Source organism: Solanum stenotomum, chromosome 10, assembly GCF_019186545.1.
Source record: "Solanum stenotomum isolate F172 chromosome 10, ASM1918654v1, whole genome shotgun sequence".
NCBI lineage: Eukaryota > Viridiplantae > Streptophyta > Magnoliopsida > Solanales > Solanaceae > Solanum > Solanum stenotomum.
Window position 1 is genome coordinate 53049528 of NC_064291.1, and position 20830 is coordinate 53070357.

A 20830-nucleotide genomic window follows, 5' to 3' on the forward strand; every position below is an offset into this window, starting at 1 on the left:
TTTAGCATACTACTTCAAGAAAAAACTTCAGAATAATCCAAAGTACAGTGTAAATTATATGAGACAAGATTTGGATGATAATTTTAATTTGAACGTTAGTTATTCCAAGATGAAGAGGGTTAAAAGGCTTGTGTTAGAGAAATTGGAGGGTAGCTACATTGATGAATTCAATAAGTTGGAGGGCTATGCTCAAGAATTGAGGGACAGCAACCCTGGTATTGATGTTATCATAAATATATCTAGAGATGCTTTGGAACAAGGAAAAAGAAGATTCTTAAGAATGTATGTGTGCATTCAAGCTTTAAAAAATGGTTGGAAAAGAGGTTTAAGGCCTTTTATAGGGCTAGATGGGACTTTTTAAAAAGGAAAATGCAAGGGAATCTTGTTGGTTGCAATGGGACAAGATTCAGTGAAACACTTCTATCCACTTGCTTGGGCAGTGGTGGACAGAGAGACATCTAGAACATGGAAATGGTTTATTGAGTTGCTGAGAAATTCTCTAGACCTGGCAAATGGTGAAGGAGTAACATTCATGTTTGATATGCATAAGGTAGTTGTTTCTGATTTTAATAAGTTTCTGATTTTCAGTTAAATTCTTATACAAATAATACTTTAACTTGTTATGATTTTTATTGTTACAGGGGCTACTGGATGCTGTTAGTCAGGTGTTTCCTAAAGCACATCATAGATTGTGTGCAAGACACATAGAAGCTAATTGGAGCAAGGCTTGGAAAGGTGTACAGATGAGAAAGTTACTGTAGTGGTCTGCCTGGAGCACATATGAAGAAGAATTTCATGATCAATTGAAAGTCATGGGTGCTGTGTCTAAACAAGCTGCAAAGGATTTGGTATGGTACCCTGCACAAAACTGGTGCAGGGCTTATTTTGACACAGTCTGCAAAAATCACTCATGTTAGAATAATTTTACCGAGTCATTCAACAAATGGATTCTAGAAGCAAGGGCAAAACCTATAATCAAGATGTTAGAAAATATTAGAATCAAGGTGAGTTGTTACTGTTTATATTATCATCTTTTATATTATCTTAATCTAACTATTAGGTTCTATGTAGGTTAGATTAATGTGGGATAATACTGAAAATTAGAGTTTGGGTTGTTTACAGTTTGGTGATTTTGAGTTTTCGGCTCACAAAGTTGTAATTTTTCTTATTCTTTTCAAATTCTGCTGCTTTTGTTGTGAACTATGGCCTTGTTTTTCTTTATTTGAATCTCTTGGGTATTTACAAAACGAATTTATCAGGAACTGAATTTTACATTTGAGATTAAGGCCTTAAAGAGCAGTGCTCAATTCTCTGTAAATTTATTTTCATTGATAGATATAGTGTTTTAATAGAAATAGCAGAATATAGTTTGATGTGACTGTTATATTGATAGGATATGTTGATCTTACTGTTGTATTGTTATATAGATTATGAATAGGTTGCAAAAACTTGAAGAAGAAGGTAAAAATTGGAAAGGAGATTTTAGTCCATATGCCATGGAGTTGTATAATGATTTCAATATCATTGCACAATGTTGTCAAGTTCAATCTAATGGAGACCAAGGATATGAGGTAGTTGAGGGTGAAGATAGGCATGTGGTGAATCTTAATAGGAAGAAGTGTACATGTAGGACATGGGACTTGACTGGTATACCATGTCCTCATGCCATTAAAGCATATCTTCATGACAAACAAGAACCACTGGATCAGTTGAGTTGGTGGTATTCCAGAGAAGCTTACATGTTGATATACATGCATAAAATACAACCTGTTAGAGGTGAGAAGTTCTGGAAAGTTGATCCTTCTCATGCTATGGAGCCACCAGAAATACATAAATTGGTAAGCAGGCCAAAACTTAAGAGAAAGACAGAAAATGATGAGGCAAGGAAAAGGGAAGGGGTGTGGTCAGCTTCAAGAAAAGGACTAAAAATGACATGTGGACATTGTAGTGCAACAGGTCACAACCAAAGAAGATGTCCTATGGTATGTAATTTTCTTTACTTGGTCAATATTTACACTAGTTAATTCAATATCTAACTAATTTTGTCATTTTTATAGCTTCAAAGATCAAAACAACCAGCCCAAGATGTGCCAGTGTCAGCACCCCAAGCCAGTCCAGAAGAATCTGATAGTGTCTTCATGCCTACTCCTGGCTTTATTGCTTCTTCAAGTCAACAGAGTATCCAACCTGCTGGTCCTTCAAATTCAAAGAAAATTGAAAAGAAACCTACTGGACCTTCAAAGTCAAAGAGAAAAATAGTTGCTGATGAATCTGAGGATGAGCAACATGTTGCACCTTCAAGTGCAGTTGCTGATGAGGATAGAGGTGAGCATGAAAGTGAAGACGAGCAGACAATTTTAAGGCCGAAGGCAAGTTCTGAAGCTAGGACTAGGCTTCAAGCTAAAAAGATACAGATTCGACCAACTGGTACCAGGAGGATTGGCTTCAAAGGAGATGACAATGGTGTGAGCATTCCAACTAATCTGACATACTCACCAAGAAAATTGGCATGGAAAGGAAAAGAAACTATGACTTCAAATCAGTTGACAACTGAAAAGGAGACCAGAATTGGCAATTTAAAGGCAAAGAAAGGAAAAAAATCTACGACTTCAGATCAGTTGACAATTGAAAAGGAGAAAAAAATTGGCAAATTGAAGGCAAAGAGGGGTGGGAAGAAGTAGTTGCATTATGAAGTTGGTTTTTTGTTTTCCAGTGTTATGTAATGGCATGATGAAACTTAATATTTTGACTTTTTTGATATTACTCTGTCTTTAACAAGTGTCTGTAAGTTTTTGTGGGTTCAAAATATATGACAATGCCATTACTACTTATCTATGTAGTTGTTTTTTGTTTTCCAGTTACATTATGTATGTTGCTTTATCTGGGAAGATGTCTTGATGGTAGGCTTAACAGATCTTGTGAGTTGTGAATCCCCAGTGATATTTCTTTTGAACTTGAGTGAGTTGATAATTTCTAGTGTTGGGAGTGTTTCTTTAATTTTAGTTGTCTACTAAGTTGTATAGACGACAAAATGGCTGAGATCATATTATATTGTTAACCTGTATTTATGTAAAATTGAAAAGCAATCCATAATTTAGATGCTGTAAAAATTTGCAGATTGCTGTAAAAATTTACAGATTGCTGTAAAAATGCTTTAAAAATTTGCAGAATGCTGTAAAAATTTGCAGATTGCTGTAAAAATTTACAGATTGCAGATTGCTATAAAAATTTGCAGATTACAGATTGCTGTAAAAATGCAGATTTTGTAAATGGTAAAAATGCAGATTGCTAACATTAACAAGATTGCTAACTTTTCCATTACAATCAAGAGATCGACAAGATTGCTAACAACTTTCAACAAGCAAAACGCGATGGCATTACATCAGTTGTAACCGGTAGATTGCTAACATTACATCAAAATACTAACGACTACACCACACTACTAGAACAGAGCTACACCAAACTGCTAACGCCTACACACAACTAGAACAGAGCTACACCAAACTACTAACGATTGCACACTACTAGAACAGAGTTACACCAAACTACTCACGACTACACATTACAAACGATCCAAGAAAAGAAGTTCAAACATAACTACAATACACTACATCAACTTGGCAGCTACAAAACCAACAATAATATCCCAAAAGATCAGAAGCAAGCTTATCAATTGAAACCCTTTCAATTTCCACTTCAGTTTATTATCATCCAAGTTCTTCAAATTAGAACATTCAATATGATGTTCCAACTCCAAGTTTGAAACTTTATCCTCCAAATTTGAATTTTCAAAAAAAGTCATATCATTCAAGTTAGAATCAATGTTTGGTTTATGAATTTCAATGCCACCTATTTCCTTTAGGATCTTCTTCAATCGGTTTCTTTCCTTCCGAATTGAATATAATTCAATCTTTTGATTGTGAGTCATCAATGACGCATGACTTGGAAGTTTACTAATGATCCAATCCAATAACCACAAAAGAATGAGCCAGGACGACAACATTTGAAGAATCGACGTTCACCATTCTCACGGGTCATAGCAGTAAAATATTTTGCTATCAATGCACACTTACATGTATGAGACTCACTTTGTTGAGGAGAAGAAACAGAAGAAGATGTCAATATTGAAACAACACAAAATTTAACAAATCTAATGAAGAAGATGATTTCCAAAAGAGCTTCAAGAACTAACGGATGAAGTTTGGGGGAAATGTTTAGGGTTTTGTTTAAAGAAATGGGTAATGGGTGTTTTATTTGGATGGGTTGGGTATTTTGAAGATGGGTCGGGTGGATCCGGGTGGATAGGGTGGTTTGGGTCAAACAAATTAGGCTTTAATTAATTAAATTTCTAACCAATTACAACATGCCACGTAATAAATGAAATAATTAAATATATTTATTAAGTAGTTTGTTAGTCAAAAGGGCAAAATAGGTCCCTAAAGGTTAACCCTAAGGGTATTTTGAGGCCAAAAGGTAAACGAGGGGTATTTTTGTACCAATTCTGATACTATAAGGGTATTTTAGACCCTTCTCCCTTGAAAGAAAGCAAACAGGATTGAAAATTTCTGTGTATATTGATGATCCAATTTACAATTGTTGATCCTATATTTATATACAAGAGAGGAAATAAAAAGAACCTTCTATTCTAACTGTTATGCCAGGTGTACAAGATTAATTGGCTCAACCTATAACAAACTTTATTCCTTTTCTATGTATGTACGTTGCATATTTCAGCCATATGCATATCTCTTGTCTATTGGGCCATTTATACGAAATGATCTGATGACTTCTTTTATCTGAGGTGGGCTTTTAGTTAGCCCATTGTTAAAACAATTCTTCAGCCCAGAGTGTACAGCCCTTTTGTCCTTTTCAGACCAAATGAAGGGATTAGAGTTGTCCGATGAAATCAACGCCAAACATGAAACTCTTGTTTCCTGGTTTTTCTTTTCTCCCTTTGATATCTCTTTTCCTTATTTATCATCAATAATTCCAACATCCCCCGCAAGATGGAGAGGAGCTGAGTGAGACCCATCTTGGGAAGAAGAGAGTGATGGAGAGGACCAGTGAGAGATTTGGTGAGAAGATCAGCTAGTTGTGCCTTCGACGGAACAAAGGAGAGTGAGATGAGTCCAGATAAGTACTGTTGGCGAACAAAATGACAGTCGAGATCAACATGTTTGGTCCGTTCATGAAATACTAGATTTCGGGCGATATGGATGGCAGCCTAACTGTCGGAGTGAACTGGTACTGGAAGATCAGGAGGAACTGACAGATCGGAGAGTAAGCGCACCAACCAGGTCAACTCGGCAACAAGGCGCCTCATAGATCGATACTCCGCCTCAGTGGAAGAGAGAGAAACAGAAGCCTGTTTCTTAGATTTCCAAGAAATGGGTGAACTGCCCAAACTTATGAAAAAACCACTAATTGACCTTCTTGTATCTCGACATGACGCCCAGTCGGCATCACAAAAGGCCTTGAGGGAAAATGAAGAAGAATGAGACATGAACAAACCCTGAATAGGGCAATGCTGCAGGTAACTCACCACTCTCAAAGCAGCAGCATAATGGGACAGACACGACTTTTGCATAAATTGACTAAGAATCAAAACAGAATGACACAAATCGGGGCGTGTATGAGTCAAATAGTTAAGTTTACCAATAAGATGTCTGTATAGTGTAGGATCTGTCATGAAATCCCCTGAATCTGCAAGCAATTTGACAGATGGATCCAAGGGAGAAGAAACAGATGGAAGATGAGAGACATCAAACTCCTGTAGAAGCTCCAAGGTATATTTTCTTTGACTGATGATAATACCCTGTTTTTCCATTAAGATTTCCATTCCTAAAAAGTAGTGTAGAAGACCAAGGTCCTTGATCTTAAATTCTGAGTGAAGGAATAACTTAAGAGCAGAGATTTCTTGGTGATCATCACCTGTAATAAGGATGTCGTCCACATAGACAGCAATGATAGTAGTAAGAGAACCTGACCTCTTAAAAAATAAAGAATAGTCATTGAGTGAGGCAACGAAACCCTTAAAAGAGAGAGCCCCTGCAAGTCTGGCATACCATTGCCGAGAAGCCTGTTCGAGACCATAGAGAGACTTGCGGAGTTTACAAACCAGATGGGGTTGAGGAGGAACCAAACCTGTAGGAAACTTCATATAAACCTCTTCTTGTAGATCACCTTGAAGAAAAGCATTATTGACATCAAATTGAAAGATGTCCCAAGATTTCTTGGCTGCAATAGCTAACAAACATCTAATAGTGGTCATCTTAACAACATGGGAGAAAGTTTCAGTGAAATCAATCCCCTGTTGTTGTATGTCACCTCTTACAACCAATCTGGCCTTTAATCTTTCCAAAGTACCATCAACATGTTGCTTAACTTTGTAGACCCACTTACAAGGTAAAGCTTTTCGACCATGAGGCAAAGGAACCACATCCCAAGTGTTGTTGGATTGCAAAGCTTCAAGTTCAGCAGCCATGGCTTGCAGCCAACCTGGATGAGAACAAGTTTGTGCATAACTAGTAGGTTCTAAGATATGGGAGGCATTGTGAATTGTGATTTGATTGGGTGGGGAAAGAGTATGAACAGAAATAGGGGAAGGGGTGTAAGTAGAGGAGAAACAAGAATGGGTGACATCAGTAAGAGTGATAAGATTGCAGATATAATCTTGCAGATAAGAAGGAGCTTTCCCTGATGTAGACCTAGAGGACCTTCTGAGAGTAGGATCAAGAGAAGAAGGAACTGGATCAGATAGGTTGGGTGGAGGAGAAGAGGGTGCCAAAACTAGATCCAATGAAGGAATAGTGGGAGAGGTAGAAGTCTGAGGAGTAGATGGAGAAAGAAAAAAATCTGAATCAATAGGATGTTCTGAAAAAATAGGGGGAACAGATTGTGCAGTAGCAAAAGGAAATATGTGCTCAACAAAATGCACATCTCTAGAAATGAAGATCTTCTTAGTATGTTGGTCCAATAACTTGTAACCTTTCTGATTTATAGGATATCCCAGAAGTACACAGCTGCTGGCCCGGGAGTCAAATTTACCTCTCCCCTGACACAAAGTATTAGCATAACATAAGCAACCAAAACATCTTAAGAAATGTTAAGTGGGGGTTTTCCCAAAGACCAATGCAAAAGGTGTCTTGCCATCAAGAACTTTGGATGGGAACCTGTTAATAAGAAAAGTAGCTGTTAAGATACACTCTCCCCAATAAATCATAGGAACTTTGGATTGAAACATGAGTGCCCTAGCAGTCTCAAGTAGATGTCTGGGCTTCCTTTCAACAATACCATTTTGTTGAGGGGAAGCAACACAGGAGGTCTGATGAATGATGCCAAATGAGTTGAAGAAACAGAGACCTGCCTCACTTTTCCCTAGCTCAAGAGCATTATCTGATCTTATTATCTTAACCTTTGCATCAAATTGTCTTTGCACCATCTGTATAAAGGACTGTAAAGCATGGAAAGAGTTACTCTTACTGGCTAATAAATATGTCCAAGTAGCCCTGCTATAGTCATCGACTATAGTGAGAAAATATCTATGATGATTATAAGTTGGTACCTTGTATGGCCCCCAAGTATCAACATGAATTAACTCAAACTTGGATTTAGATTTACTTTGACAGATAGGGAAGGGGAGCCTAGATTGCCTAGCTTGTGGACAAATATCACAATAACAATCAAGACTAGAAGGAACAGAAATGAAACTGACATTTTTCATTGATGTTAAGGGCAAATGCCCAAGTCTAATGTGCCACAGCTTTACATCAGAAATTGCACTAGAACAAACAGACAAAGGAAAAGAAACATGATTTTGAGATAACTGGGAAACAGTGGACTAAAAAATAGACTTCTTAGAATATGGCTGAAGCAAGTAGAGACCCTCCTTAGCTCTACCAAAAACTTGAGGATTCTTCATGGAATGGCCCTGCATTAGACATTCATTAGAGTTGAAAAGGATTGAGAAATTGAATTGACAACATAACTTATGAACTGATAGTAAGTTATATTTGAAACTAGGAACATAGAGGACATTATTCAAAGTTAGATCAGAAAACAAACACACAACACCAGTATGAGTAACAGTGATAGAGTCTGAATTAGGAAGATTGATGTTTAAAAGAACTGGAAGGGGGGACATAGATAAGAAAGAAGCAGGATTAAAACACATATGTTCTGAAGCACCCGAATCTACAATCCATGTATTTGAATTGAAAACAGAGAAACAAGAACCAAAATACTTCATTAATGTACCAGCTACTGCATTTGCATTGATTTCAGAAGCATTTAAGAAGTTGGTCTTATCCTCCACTTTCATTTGTGTGAAGGCTTGAAGTAACTCTTTCCCATTTTGAAACAGAAAATTGATTTGGTCTTGAGTGAAGTGTTGATTGATAGCATGAGCATTAGATCCAGCTTCTGCCTCTTCCGTATTGACCACTGCATTTCCTCTTATTTGACCATGACTAACCTTCTCATTTGTAAACTGAAAGTCTTCTGGAAACCCAATCAACCTATAACAGTTCAACTTCAAGTGTCCATTCTTTCCACAGTGGGTACAGTTTGCATTAGGATCATACTTTCCCTTTTTCCCTTTAAACTTCTGAAACTGTTTTTGAGGTTTCTGTGAGACTTGTGAGTTGTCATTCCTAGGATATGTATTTCCAGATCTGAATGTGTTACCAGTGAATTGTTGAGGCTGCCTTCCTCTGTGCTGATTCATGTTACTATTCACCATGAAAGATGATGAATCAGAGGGCATGAAAGGACTCATGTAAGTTTCCTTCTGATTTTCATCTTGCAAGATCAAGGAGTATGCAATATTGATGTCAGGAAGTGGATTCATCATTAAGATGTTCCCTCTAGCCTGAGCATAAGTGTCATTGAGTCCCATAAGAAAGTGAATAAGCTTTTCATCCTCGATAGATTTCTCCATTTTATGTTTTCCTTCACACACACATACACAAGAACATTTGATTTTTGAATTCAAAGAGTCTAGTTCATCCCAGAGTCTTTTAAGATTGGTGAAATATCCTGCTATATTATTGTTTCCTTGAACTAACCTGCTTAATTCCTTTTGCAGGTGAAAAAGTTTAGCACCATTTGACTGACCAAATCGATGCTCCAAGCTGAGCCAAAGTTCTCTAGCAGATCTGGAGTAAATCACACTATCAGCAATTTCCCTCGAGAGGGAATTAAGCAACCATGAAGTCACCATGTCATTACATCTACTCCATAACTGTAGATCTGAAGAACCAACAGTTGGTGTAGGCTGATCCCCTGTAATAAAACCCAACTTGTTCTTTGCTGAAAGAGCAATGAGGACAGATCTCTTCCATGCCTGGTATCCTTTCCCATCAAAGACACCATTAACAAGAGTCATACCAGGTGCATCTGAGTTTGAGAGGAAATAGGGGTGATTGGAATCAATTCCTGGAGTAGTGTTGATACTACCAGTCGTTGCTTCAGTATAGGCTACAGAATCAGGCATTTCTGTTGCTTAGGGTGATAGATTAAAATATAGAGGATTTGTGATTAACCTTGCTTTGATACCATGAAAGAAAGCAAACAGGATTGAAAATTTCTGTGTATATTGATGATCCAATTTACAATTGTTGATCCTATATTTATATACAAGAGAGGAAATAAAAAGAACCTTCTATTCTAACTGTTATGCCAGGTGTACAAGATTAATTGGCTCAACCTATAACAAACTTTATTCCTTTTCTATGTATGTACGTTGCATATTTCAGCCATATGCATATCTCTTGTCTATTGGGCCATTTCTACGAAATGATCTGATGACTTCTTTTATCTGAGGTGGGCTTTTAGTTAGCCCATTGTTAAAACAATTCTTCAGCCCAGAGTGTACAACCCTTTTGTCCTTTTCAGACCAAATGAAGGGATTAGAGTTGTCCGATGAAATCAACGCCAAACATGAAACTCTTGTTTCCTTGTTTTTCTTTTCTCCCTTTGATATCTCTTTTCCTTGTTTATCATCAATAATTCCAACAATAATTAATAAGTTAAATGAATTGTAACCAAAAACTCAAGATAAAGGAGGCAAGTGTAATATTGTAAATCACAAGGGAGGTCAGTGTTACGAAGTCAAACCTGAAGGGAGTAATACTTCTTCCATCTCAATTATTTTTTATTTAATTTTTTGAAATTTATCGTCTAAAATAAACCTTAAATATTTATGTGACTATAAATCGACGAAAAAATGAGAATCTTAAAGTTAAGTTATTTCTAAGTTGAAGTTGAGGACACTTGTAAACTTTTTCAAATTTTTAGCTAAAACTATTTAATAAAAACACTTTATCATCTGTTCAATCATAATAAATTATAATTCATGTGTTTTAAAGGTGTTTTATGAGGCGAGCCTCGAGACAGAGTAAGCCCCGTTAATTTAGATATATGCTTGGACGTTGATCGANTATTATGTTATGTATTGTATTGTTATCTTGTATTTAAATTATTATGTTATGTATTGTATTGTTATCTTGTATTTAAATTATCATATCATGTATTGTATTTTTAAATTAAATTTTTTCATCTTGCCATTTTAAATTTGCGTATTCTTTATAATGAAAATTAATAATAAAATAAAATTTTATTATTCACGAAAATTAGAAAAAAAAATTAAAATACTATTAATTTGAAATTAAAATAGTATATATTAAATAATGTTTTTAAAAAATATTATGTTACATTTAAAAAAGAATTATGAATATTAGATATTTAATTAATGGAATTATATGAAAAATAATATGTTAACTACAAAATAATAGAAAATAATAATAAAATAATGAAAAAGTGTGGAGAACTACTATTCACCTCTCTATAAATGGAGAATAGAGAGTAATTTAGAGGGTGGTTGGAGAGCCCTTTCTCTATTTTAATCTCCAAATATAGAAAATGAAGAGTAAAATAGAGTGGGGTTGGAGATGGTCTAAGTATCCTCTTATCGTCACTATACCGAGTGTTCACACTGCGGACCACACGAAGCAAAAAAGGCTAAAATAATATTCCTAATATACTATTAACATTTATTTTATGTTTTAGTTAAAAGAATATACTATGAACATATTAAAGTGGACAAACTTTTTTTATTTTTCACAAAAAGTTGCAAATAGTGTAAGCAAAATTATAGTCAAAACATGAATATGCAGATTGCGAGTATAACTACCCACCTACTACTATAAATATTACACACCTAAAACGTACTTGAAAAACTCAAACGTGTCCAATCCTTATCCTTTTTTTTTTTTGTTTTCAAGAATCGAATTGGGTATTTGTAAAACAACCCAAGATTGGATTTTTTTTCACTGTGTAGGAATTTGGTTTTGATCTGAGAGTAAGAGAGATGGAAGGTGTAGATTACTTGGCTGATGAGAGGAAGAAAGCTGGATTTGATGTGGATGAGATGAAGATTGTTTGGGCTGGTTCTCGTCATGATTTTGAACTTACAGATCGTATCTCTAAGCTTGTTGCTAATGATCCTGTAAATCCCTTTTCCTTTTTTAAATTTTATCCTCAATTTTTAGATTTTTTGTTTGATCCCTATTTGGGTATGGAATGGCTGTCGGTAGATGTAAATCAGGCATTGTTGTGATTTTGTTTAGGTTTAGAATTGATGATTTGCTGAGGGTCTTTCGGAAACAGCCTCTCTACCGAGGAGAGGTAGTAGTAAGGCCGGTGTACATTGGGTTTGTAGTTGTTAGAGCTGATGATTTATTCTTCTTTGGTTGTTGGTTTTTGGGTGTTTAATGTTTTATTTTCTTGTTTTTTGTACATGCATATGGTGATGATGGAGATAATGGAGAGAAAATTCATGATCATTAACTGTGTTTTAAGGGGGAAAAGGTTTGACTTTGATAAGTTTTCGGCAGCCAGTAATGTGTGTGATTTAACTGGATATGTTGATGATGGAGAGGAAGTCCTTCTTATGATCATTAACTGTGTTTTAAGGGAAAAAAGATTTGATTTTGAAAAGTTTTAGGAGCCAGTAATGTGTGTGATTTAACTGATATAAACTGATTTTGATTCTCTTTTATCTGTTTTTTTTTTCATTGAGTGTTTGATGCTTTATTTTCCTTTTTTTTTACATGGTTATGCTGATGATGGAGAGAAAGTCCTTCTTATGATCATTAACTGTGTTTTAAGGGGAAAAAGATTTGATTTTGATAAATTTAGGGAGCCAGTAATGTGTGTAAATTAATTGGATATGGTGATGACGCAGAGGAAGTCCATCTTATGATCATTAACTGTGTTTTAAGATAAATTTCATTTAGAAAAGTTTTAGGGAGCCAGTAATGTGTGTGATTTAACTGATAAAAACTGATTTTGATTCTCTCTTGTCTGTTTTTTTTTTTGGATTGATTGTTGCTTTATTTTCTTGTTTTTTTTTTTTGTACATGGTTATGGTGATGATGGAGAGAAAGTCCTTCTTATGATCATTGTATTTTAAGAGAGAAAAAGGTTTGATTTTGATAAGTTTTAGGCAGCCTGTAATGTGTGTGTGTGAGTTAACTGATATAAACTGACCACATTCTGGAATTGAGCTTTCATCAAACATTATTTAGAGGCTAAATTTTTTTGACGTGGAGTGATGAATCATTGTTTGGTGTGAAAACTGCTCTGATGTTCTGAAGAAAGAAAAATGTAAACACAACTGGTGCAGGTGGATTAGAATCTTTTGGTAGGAACTGGGACAAGTTTTTGATTAATGCTAACATGGAATTGATTTTTAAGATGATTTGGTCAGTAAAAGGTTTTTGCTGTATTACTCGCTCTTACAGCTCCCTTTTTTTTTCCTTTTATGTATTGAAATCCATGTCCCTCTATGGGTTTGGAGAGCCTGGCTGGGTGGGCTGTCTAATGCTTTCTGTTATATGTTTCAACAACGATTCTGATGCTGAAAATCTATGGTACCGCTCAAAACAATAGTTTTTTTTCAATGTGATCTGAAATAGAGTTTCCATTTTGGTACATCGTAACGGACCTTTGGTGTCTGTGAATTGCAATTTAGCTGGTGATCATTTTGGGGTTGAAAGTTGATCAAAGACTTTTTACTGGCATAAATTTATAATGACTTGGTTTCAGAAGTAAAATTTAACCGAGCAGGAGGGTGTTATGTTGTTTGATGCGTGTCATTTTTGAGGGTTGAGGGGGAAGTTTTTAGAAGAGGGTATTGTCTTGTTTTGACAGTCATATTTGTTTCTGCTCCTTCTCCATTTTAAATGTCTAATATCTACCGAGTGTCATTGTGGGATATAGGGCTTCAGTAAGGAGGGAAGAACTATGCTTCCTAGGAAAGAGCTATTCAAGAACACTCTAAGGAAGGCAGCATATGCATGGAAACGGATCATTGAACTTCGTTTATCTCGTATGCCTTCATTTTAGTTTTTTAATTCTTTTCACGAGTTCTGCCAAAAAAGAGGCATCTAATCGAAGTTTTCTGTTGTTTGCTGATTGACTTGAATTTCATTTCTGCAGAAGAGGAAGCCACTATGTTAAGGCGTTACGTAGATGAGCCTGCTTTTACTGATCTTCATTGGGTAACCTCTTCTTTTGTGTTTTGCTTTTACATATGTTAAATTTTGCAATGCTGCTACCTTTGCATTCGTTATTTACATGCATAATGCGCTTGAAGACTAAAAGACACTAAATTTAGAGTTGGTGCAATAGTCTTTTCCCCTTCCGTTTTCGTTGCTTCAAACCCAAAGATTGTCGTTCACCTGCCAACATTTTTTTTCATTAGGGAATGTTTATACCTGCCTTAAAAGGACAGGGCACAGATAAACAGCAGGAAAAGTGGCTGCCGTTGGCTTACAAGATGCAAATAATTGGCTGTTATGCTCAAACTGAACTTGGTCATGGGTCCAATGTGCAAGGCCTTGAGACCACTGCCACATTTGATCCTCAAACAGATGAATTTGTCATTCATAGTCCAACATTGACGTCAAGCAAGGTAAGAATGGTCCACTGCTTGTTTTCCTGTATTCCTTTTGCAAAACAATTCTAGATTTTTAGCATAATGAGGAATGATGCTCAAAATACATGATACTCTATTATGCAAGATATGCCTCCTGTGATCTTTGGTCTGCTGCTATTTTTTTATCATCCAATATGCTATTTGAAATGAATGTATCATCTCTATTAACACAGTATTCATCAAGATATAGAGAATTTCCCTGATCTCTAGCTTTTTTACATTTTTTAATAGTGGTGGCCTGGTGGATTGGGTAAAGTGTCTACCCATGCTATTGTGTATGCTCGTCTTATAACAGATGGTAAAGACTATGGGGTTAATGGTAAGTCAATGATTTTATATGTTACAAACTGGTGCAATGCATGTCACTTTCAGGGAAGATGTTTGCGTTTGATTAACTATTCATATTGTAGGTTTTATTGTCCAACTACGGAGCTTGGAGGACCACAAACCTCTTCCAGGTGTTACTGTTGGAGACATTGGAATGAAATTTGGGAATGGAGCATACAATTCCATGGATAATGGGGTGTTAAGCTTTGATCATGTGCGCATTCCAAGAGATCAAATGTTGATGAGGTTTGTAGTTTTTCATTATCGAGTTATATAGCTCTTTCCCTCCTTTTTCCTTTTGAGTGTATATATGACGGTTCCATGATACGGCCCTTGTTATACACTTTTTAGTTTTAGTTTTTTTTTTTTTTTTTTAAAATAAAAAAATTTCCAGCCCTCTAGTTTCAGCTTCTTGTGTTTAAGTAGTCTTGGGAGTAGCAATTCTGGCAGGGTTTACCTGGAATGAGAAAAATAAGCTTTATCTATTAGGAAAATTTGGAATTTCTGGCCTCTAATTATATAAAACAAAGATTACTGTTCAAATGTTACTAGGCTAAATCCCATGGGAGAGCCAAGAATTACATCTCTCTCTCTCTCTTCTGTATCAATGATTTTGATTTCAAGTGTTTGGCTTATTACCATATTATATTAACGTGGTAGTTATTATATTTGATTCCAATATTTCAGGGTTTCACAAGTTACAAAGGAAGGAAAATATGTTCAATCTGATATTCCCCGACAACTTCTTTATGGGACTATGGTATATGTACGGCAAACAATTGTATCAGATGCTTCCCTTGCAATGTCTCGGGCTGTGTGCATTGCAACCAGATACAGTGCCGTTCGTAGACAATTTGGCTCTCAGAATGGTGGACAAGAAACTCAGGTAATCTTGGAAGCAATCTGCCAGTAGTTGAAAAAATTGTCATTTGCTTATGCCTTGCATTTAACTGGTGTAAATAAAAAGGGGCACTTGTAGTAAGATTTTCGATTTAATTATGATCTTTCCCTTTTCAACACAAAAGAAAAAAAAGAAGGTTCTTTGTGGTTTATGGAATTCATTTGCTTATTCCAAAGTGAAACCCATACCATACAACTTTGCATATCAGTGCTGCACTTCTGCTAATGTTGGCCAGCACAAATCCAGCTTCTGTACCAACGACAATGCTCTTGTCTCGTCAATATTTGAGTGGAGAGGGTGAGTTTTGATGTCTGCACGTTGGTTAATAAAGGGGGTGGGTGAGTGAAAGGACTTGCACTTTTATATTTCCATTTGCCATTGATCCCTTATAAAAATTCCCAATACCCACCAATGTTGGATTAAATGGCATAAAGAGACATTTACCATGACTTCCACAATTGCCACTTGGTGATTTCTTGAAAAATCTAATCTGACAGGGGAAGAGGGAGAATATTATCAATAATCATGTTATTATGTGTTAGAATAGTCAATGAGATCCCGCATGGTAGCAGTTTAAACTGTACTGTGACCTGGAAAATGAACATAAGATTTTTCAGGGGACCTTTTACATGATGACAAACAATTAAAACTCTGCACATCTTTTGTCACGCCTCGAGCCTACACCTTGGGCGGGACCGGCACCCGATGTCATTGTTGGCCCGATCGTACCCATAACATGGCATAGCATTGAGCATACATCTAGACATGAGCAGAAATATTATTTAAAAGCATTTGAAGTAAAGAGGGTCAAAACTCATATGTATTAAGATCATAAATGGCTCAAAGGTCAAACCAAGATACATGTCATGTAAACATACAAACTAACTATCTATGAAGCCTCTAACATAACTGCAAACTGTTTGCTGGGACAAGGCCCCCGACATACCTTAAACTGAGCATACTGTGCTGTAAATAGAGACTTCCCAAAGTAAAGTGGGGCTCACTAGATAGCTGAATGTAGGAAATTAACGTGTTGCTTGATCGTCTGTCTGAGTACCTGAGTCTGCATTTTTTAAAAATGCAGCACCCCTTGCGAAAGGGGAGTAAATACATATGGAATTGCACTGTATGTATTATGTAATATGACAGAATGAAACATAATAGAGGTACATGGACTGAAAGGATAGCCAAAGAATCATAATAAGCATGGAAGGAATTAAAAGATTCTCATCATAAAACTGACCTTGACATTTTCATCTTTCATCACAAATCAGCTCATTAGGGGAAACGTAAGTGAACTTTTGACATAAAGTATTCTATAAGTAACACAATTTAAATGACTCTAAGTGCTCAGGAAAGTATCTGAGTAAATACAAATAGTTAAATCTCGGCCATTTTGACTGATATGTGGTGTGAGATGCAACCCACAAGTATGGGATGCAGTCACATCTTGACGAAATTTTCTGTCCGTGCTCTTTAGAAGCAGAGTTCTGATCGACGAATGGTTCAAACCATAGCCCACAGGTATGAGGTGTTACATCTTTAGGCTGATGTAAATCATTGCACATGTGATATTTTTACCTAAACATCTCCCAGCAAAGCCAATTGATCTGCCCCAACATTTTTGGACATTGCAGACTACTGCAGTGCCTAGGAATCTTATGGCTTAAGTAACTCACATTCATTAGTCCTATGTGACTCCGAGAAAAGAATTTCTCTGCTGACTGAGCTTGATGAAGTTTTTGGCACCTCAATAGTAAAAATCTGTTTTCCATGTATTCCATAGTACTTAGCTCAACATCATAGATTTATGTTTTTCCCAGCCGAGTTAATATTGTCAGGTGACCACACATCGTCATTGTTTATCAGCCTTAAGAATTGTGATTAATGCTCCTACTGCATGGCGCATGCTTTGTGCAGGTGATTGACTACAAAACTCAGCAAAACAGGCTCTTCCCCTTGTTGGCTTCGGCATATGCCTTCAGATTTGTTGGTGAGTGGCTGAAATGGTTGTACACTGATGTTACCCAAAGACTTGCAGCAAATGATTTCTCAACATTGCCCGAGGCACATGCATGTACCGCAGGATTGAAGTCTTTGACCACCAGTGCCACTGCTGTAAGTGCTGACAACAACTTTGATTGTTCACCGACCTTTACTTTCTTGCCCTTTTACAACTAGTCATGGATGCTGTCATCCTTGTCTCGGGATTTTGGGTTATCATTCTAAGTTTTTTACATGAGTCATCCATATACCGAACAACATAGATGTCAATTTCTGTAAAAAGACAAATTTTATAATATGCATGCGGAAAGCCTAATCAGAAAAATATATGGCTGGCCACATCATTAAGTTTTGCTTGTCTTGGAGTTTTTGTTCTTACAACTTGTCCCGTTTGGCAGGTTAAGGTTCTGCTATGATTGATTTGTCTGCTAAAATGTAGTCTCCTAAATAATCTTCATTTGTATTAGGATAAGAGATTAGCAATTAGGTTTTCTGCAATACTGTCTTGTACTGCTTTTAAATAGTCAAATTTCTTGTCTGACAAAAGAGTTTAATTTGGACCTGCTCCTCTTTAGCTTCAAGAAAGAACTATTACGTTATAAAATGGAGGAAAAACATTCTCTAAGTGCTGATTTGTATCCAATATCATACCATTTAACATAACATGCTTCTTGTGTGATTGTATGTCATTCCAGGATGGAATTGAAGAATGCCGAAAGTTATGTGGAGGTCATGGTTATCTTTGTAGCAGTGGGCTTCCAGAATTATTTGCCGTTTATGTCCCTGCCTGTACTTACGAAGGAGATAATGTCGTGCTACAGCTACAGGTAAACTAAATTTTGTATGGAGTTTGACATACCAGTTCTCAGTTTTTCTTAGCCTTCCACTCATCCAAAGGGAAAGATCAAAATTTTGCTAGTTTCCATTTTATTCAAAAAATTTGAAGTTTTTATAAAGTGATGGTGTGGAGTTAGAGATTCCTTTAGGTCACCTGGTTCCATTGCGGTCATTTAAGCCTGTCAATCATATTTACCTTTTCGGGTGCAGTACCATCAAAATGAACAAATAAATAAAAACATAAATCCTTTAAGCTTGTACTTCTTCCCTCACTTATCACGATCTTTCAGAAGTTATAGATGTTCTATAATTAAGTCAATCAGTGTGTGGAACTAGAAATTGTGCAGACGCTGAACCAAGGTACATTTTGTCACTTTTAAGTACTGAGATCATTTTTGTTATAGAGGAGACTAAGGTGTTGATTTTCTTAAAATCAATGGACAAATTTAAATGTTTATAGAATTGGTGGTTGAGCAACGTTTCCTATACGGTAAATTTTGTGAGATTGCATGTGGCTTCACAATGGTGATTCTGTTGCGGGTTTTTGTCTATTTCTCCAAAAAGCAAGTGAAGTGCAATAGATGCTTATCTATTTTATGAAGTCTTAATGCATAGTGTTCTAATCCTAGTATTATATTTTAGACCCCGTTCTCCACTATGAACCATGCATTGTTTCATGTAGGTTGCAAGGTTTCTTATGAAGACCGTTTCACAACTGGGCACTGGAAAGAAGCCAGTAGGTACCGTATCTTATATGGGAAGAATTGAACACTTGATGCAATGTCGTTCTGATGTGAAACAAGGTAAAGTCCTTGGATCCTTGCAGCTGATCTTTCATTGTCATAGTTACAATTCGTTCTGAAAGAACTTATTGTAGTAGCAGTTGCGTTAGGAAAAGGATCCGCTTGTGATATTAGTTTGTGTAATTTCCTCGCTTTTACTTGCTTAATGTCAACCATGTGAGAAGGCCTGTTGTTTCACCCATCAAATATCCTCCTGTGTTTTCTGACCTACACAAAGTTAGTTGCTGATTGTGGTTTTCCCATCTCCTGCAGCCGAGGACTGGCTGAAACCTAGTGCAGTATTGGAAGCATTTGAAGCAAGGTCTGCCAGGATGTCTGTTGCCTGTGCTAAGAATCTTAGCAAGTTTGAGAATCAAGAAGAAGGTACTAGTTTCTGCTGCTTTCTTTTTCACTTCTGTATTTTTTTTATTACCATCTACGTTAACATTTCTTCGTGAAGTTTCAGATGCAAATGTTTAATTTAACGATCACTCTGTGTATTTTTCTCGCAACCAAATTCAATTTCTAATTTTCTTGCATTGTCCTCCTTTTTTTAGGTTTTGCAGAACTAGCAGCTGATTTAGTTGAAGCAGCAGTTGCTCATTGTCAATTAATTGTGGTCTCCAAGTAAGTTTTTTTTACTGCAATCTCTTCTTAGTGAAATGCCAAACAGTGTCATGACCCTGCGAACACAAAATCATAATTCATAAGTTATTATAAATATGAACTGTCCAAATAGAAAGATCACATTATTTACTGTATTGACTATTCATTCTTCAGCTGTATTTGGTTTAAATGATCAAAATGTATTCACTCCGTCTTGCTGAAAATGGTGAATTTGTTGATAAGAGTTTTTATGTGTCTTGTAATGCATGAATTGTATCTCATGAAGGTCTATCGAAATTTGATTGATAAGGTTGTGGAATTTAGACCTTTGTTTACTATTACCTCTTTTATCTCATGAAGGTTTATCGAGAAATTGCAACAAAACATTCCTGGTAGAGGGATTAAGCAACAGCTGGAGGTGCTTTGTGGCATCTATTCGCTCTTCCTTCTTCACAAACATCAAGGAGATTTTCTCGGGACAGGCTACATCACCTCAAAGCAGGGGTCGCTTGCTAACGACCAGCTCAGAGCCTTGTATTCCCAGGTTCGTCTCGTTAAACTTATACTGTCATTCCTGTATTTCTAGGGTGGAATTGTTTTCACTGATCCAGTTCCTGTTTAATATCAGCTTCGTCCAAATGCTATATCGCTGGTTGATGCATTTAACTATACCGATCACTACCTTGATTCAATTCTTGGACGTTATGATGGAAACGTGTATCCAAAACTGTATGAGGCTGCATGGAAGGATCCTCTCAACAAATCAGACATAGCAGATGGCTTCCACGAATATATTAGGCCACTACTCAAGCAGCAACTACGAACTGCTAAGCTGTGAAGCGCAAGAACTGCAGCAAATACACACAGTAGAACTGTTGTGTTCTGTGCTGTGTCAATAAACTAGAATTTGAAATAGCAACATCCTTTATGGACTATAAAGTGGTGACTGAATATTTTGTTGATTTGAATAAGATTATTGAACTTTTGAAAGGAAACTGCAATGTATGCTTTAGCTTTTTTTCATCCCAGAATTATGAATACGAATAGATTAATTTTTTGCCTCACGTGAGTTCCCTGGTATTTGGAGCCTTTTATTTTTAACAAGTATCCTGTATAATCTGTCTGATTTATAATTTACTTTCACACAGTCTATCATGCAATCTATGACAAAAAGGTTTTATGCTTACTAGTACTTATGAATTATTGCCTATAGCTTACACATAAATAGTCATAACATTTTGTGTTTTATGAAAAATTATTTCACCTTTTTAGTTCCTTTAATTATAGCTTTCTTATCTGTTTATTTCCTTTCTTTTAATCATCTTTTGGATAAAGAACAAACACCAGTGAAAACGAAAGTTGATTCTAATAAAG

The 20830-nt window shown here is 36.1% G+C and overlaps 3 protein-coding genes across 3 annotated transcripts; 2 read left to right on the forward strand and 1 right to left on the reverse strand.

The window, feature by feature from the left end:
- The first annotated feature begins 1431 nt into the window (after window positions 1-1431).
- Window positions 1432-2745, forward strand: LOC125841522 (uncharacterized). The gene is given in 4 exon segments (XM_049520677.1): window positions 1432-1982; window positions 2058-2142; window positions 2144-2523; window positions 2599-2745. Coding segments are annotated over 4 exon segments (558 nt in total). The 5' UTR covers window positions 1432-1972; the 3' UTR covers window positions 2682-2745.
- A 2479-nt stretch (window positions 2746-5224) lies between these two features.
- Window positions 5225-5689, reverse strand: LOC125843169 (uncharacterized mitochondrial protein AtMg00810-like). The gene has a single exon (XM_049522389.1). The coding sequence runs from the start codon at window positions 5687-5689 to the stop codon at window positions 5225-5227; it is 465 nt and encodes a 154-aa protein (XP_049378346.1).
- A 5510-nt stretch (window positions 5690-11199) lies between these two features.
- LOC125841509 (peroxisomal acyl-coenzyme A oxidase 1-like) lies at window positions 11200-20520 on the forward strand. The gene is made up of 14 exons (XM_049520662.1): window positions 11200-11506; window positions 13282-13390; window positions 13501-13562; window positions 13766-13975; window positions 14231-14318; window positions 14410-14572; window positions 15014-15212; window positions 17148-17345; window positions 17927-18058; window positions 18751-18871; window positions 19124-19234; window positions 19408-19477; window positions 19817-20000; window positions 20085-20520. Exons 1-14 carry the CDS (start codon window positions 11369-11371, stop codon window positions 20292-20294), a joined length of 1995 nt encoding a protein of 664 aa, XP_049376619.1. The 5' UTR covers window positions 11200-11368; the 3' UTR covers window positions 20295-20520.
- The last annotated feature ends 310 nt before the right edge of the window (window positions 20521-20830 follow it).

Bases quoted from the DNA above. Each gene is read 5' to 3' on its own strand.
- LOC125841509 (XM_049520662.1), top strand. From the start codon at position 11,369: ATGGAAGGTGTAGATTACTTGGCTGATGAGAGGAAGAAAGCTGGATTT. The intron at 15,213-17,147 runs GTAATCTTGGAA...TGCTTTGTGCAG, and splicing joins ATGGTGGACAAGAAACTCAG to GTGATTGACTACAAAACTCA. The intron at 18,059-18,750 runs GTAAACTAAATT...TGTTTCATGTAG, and splicing joins ATGTCGTGCTACAGCTACAG to GTTGCAAGGTTTCTTATGAA.
- LOC125843169 (XM_049522389.1), bottom strand. From the start codon at position 5,689: ATGACAGATCCTACACTATACAGACATCTTATTGGTAAACTTAACTAT.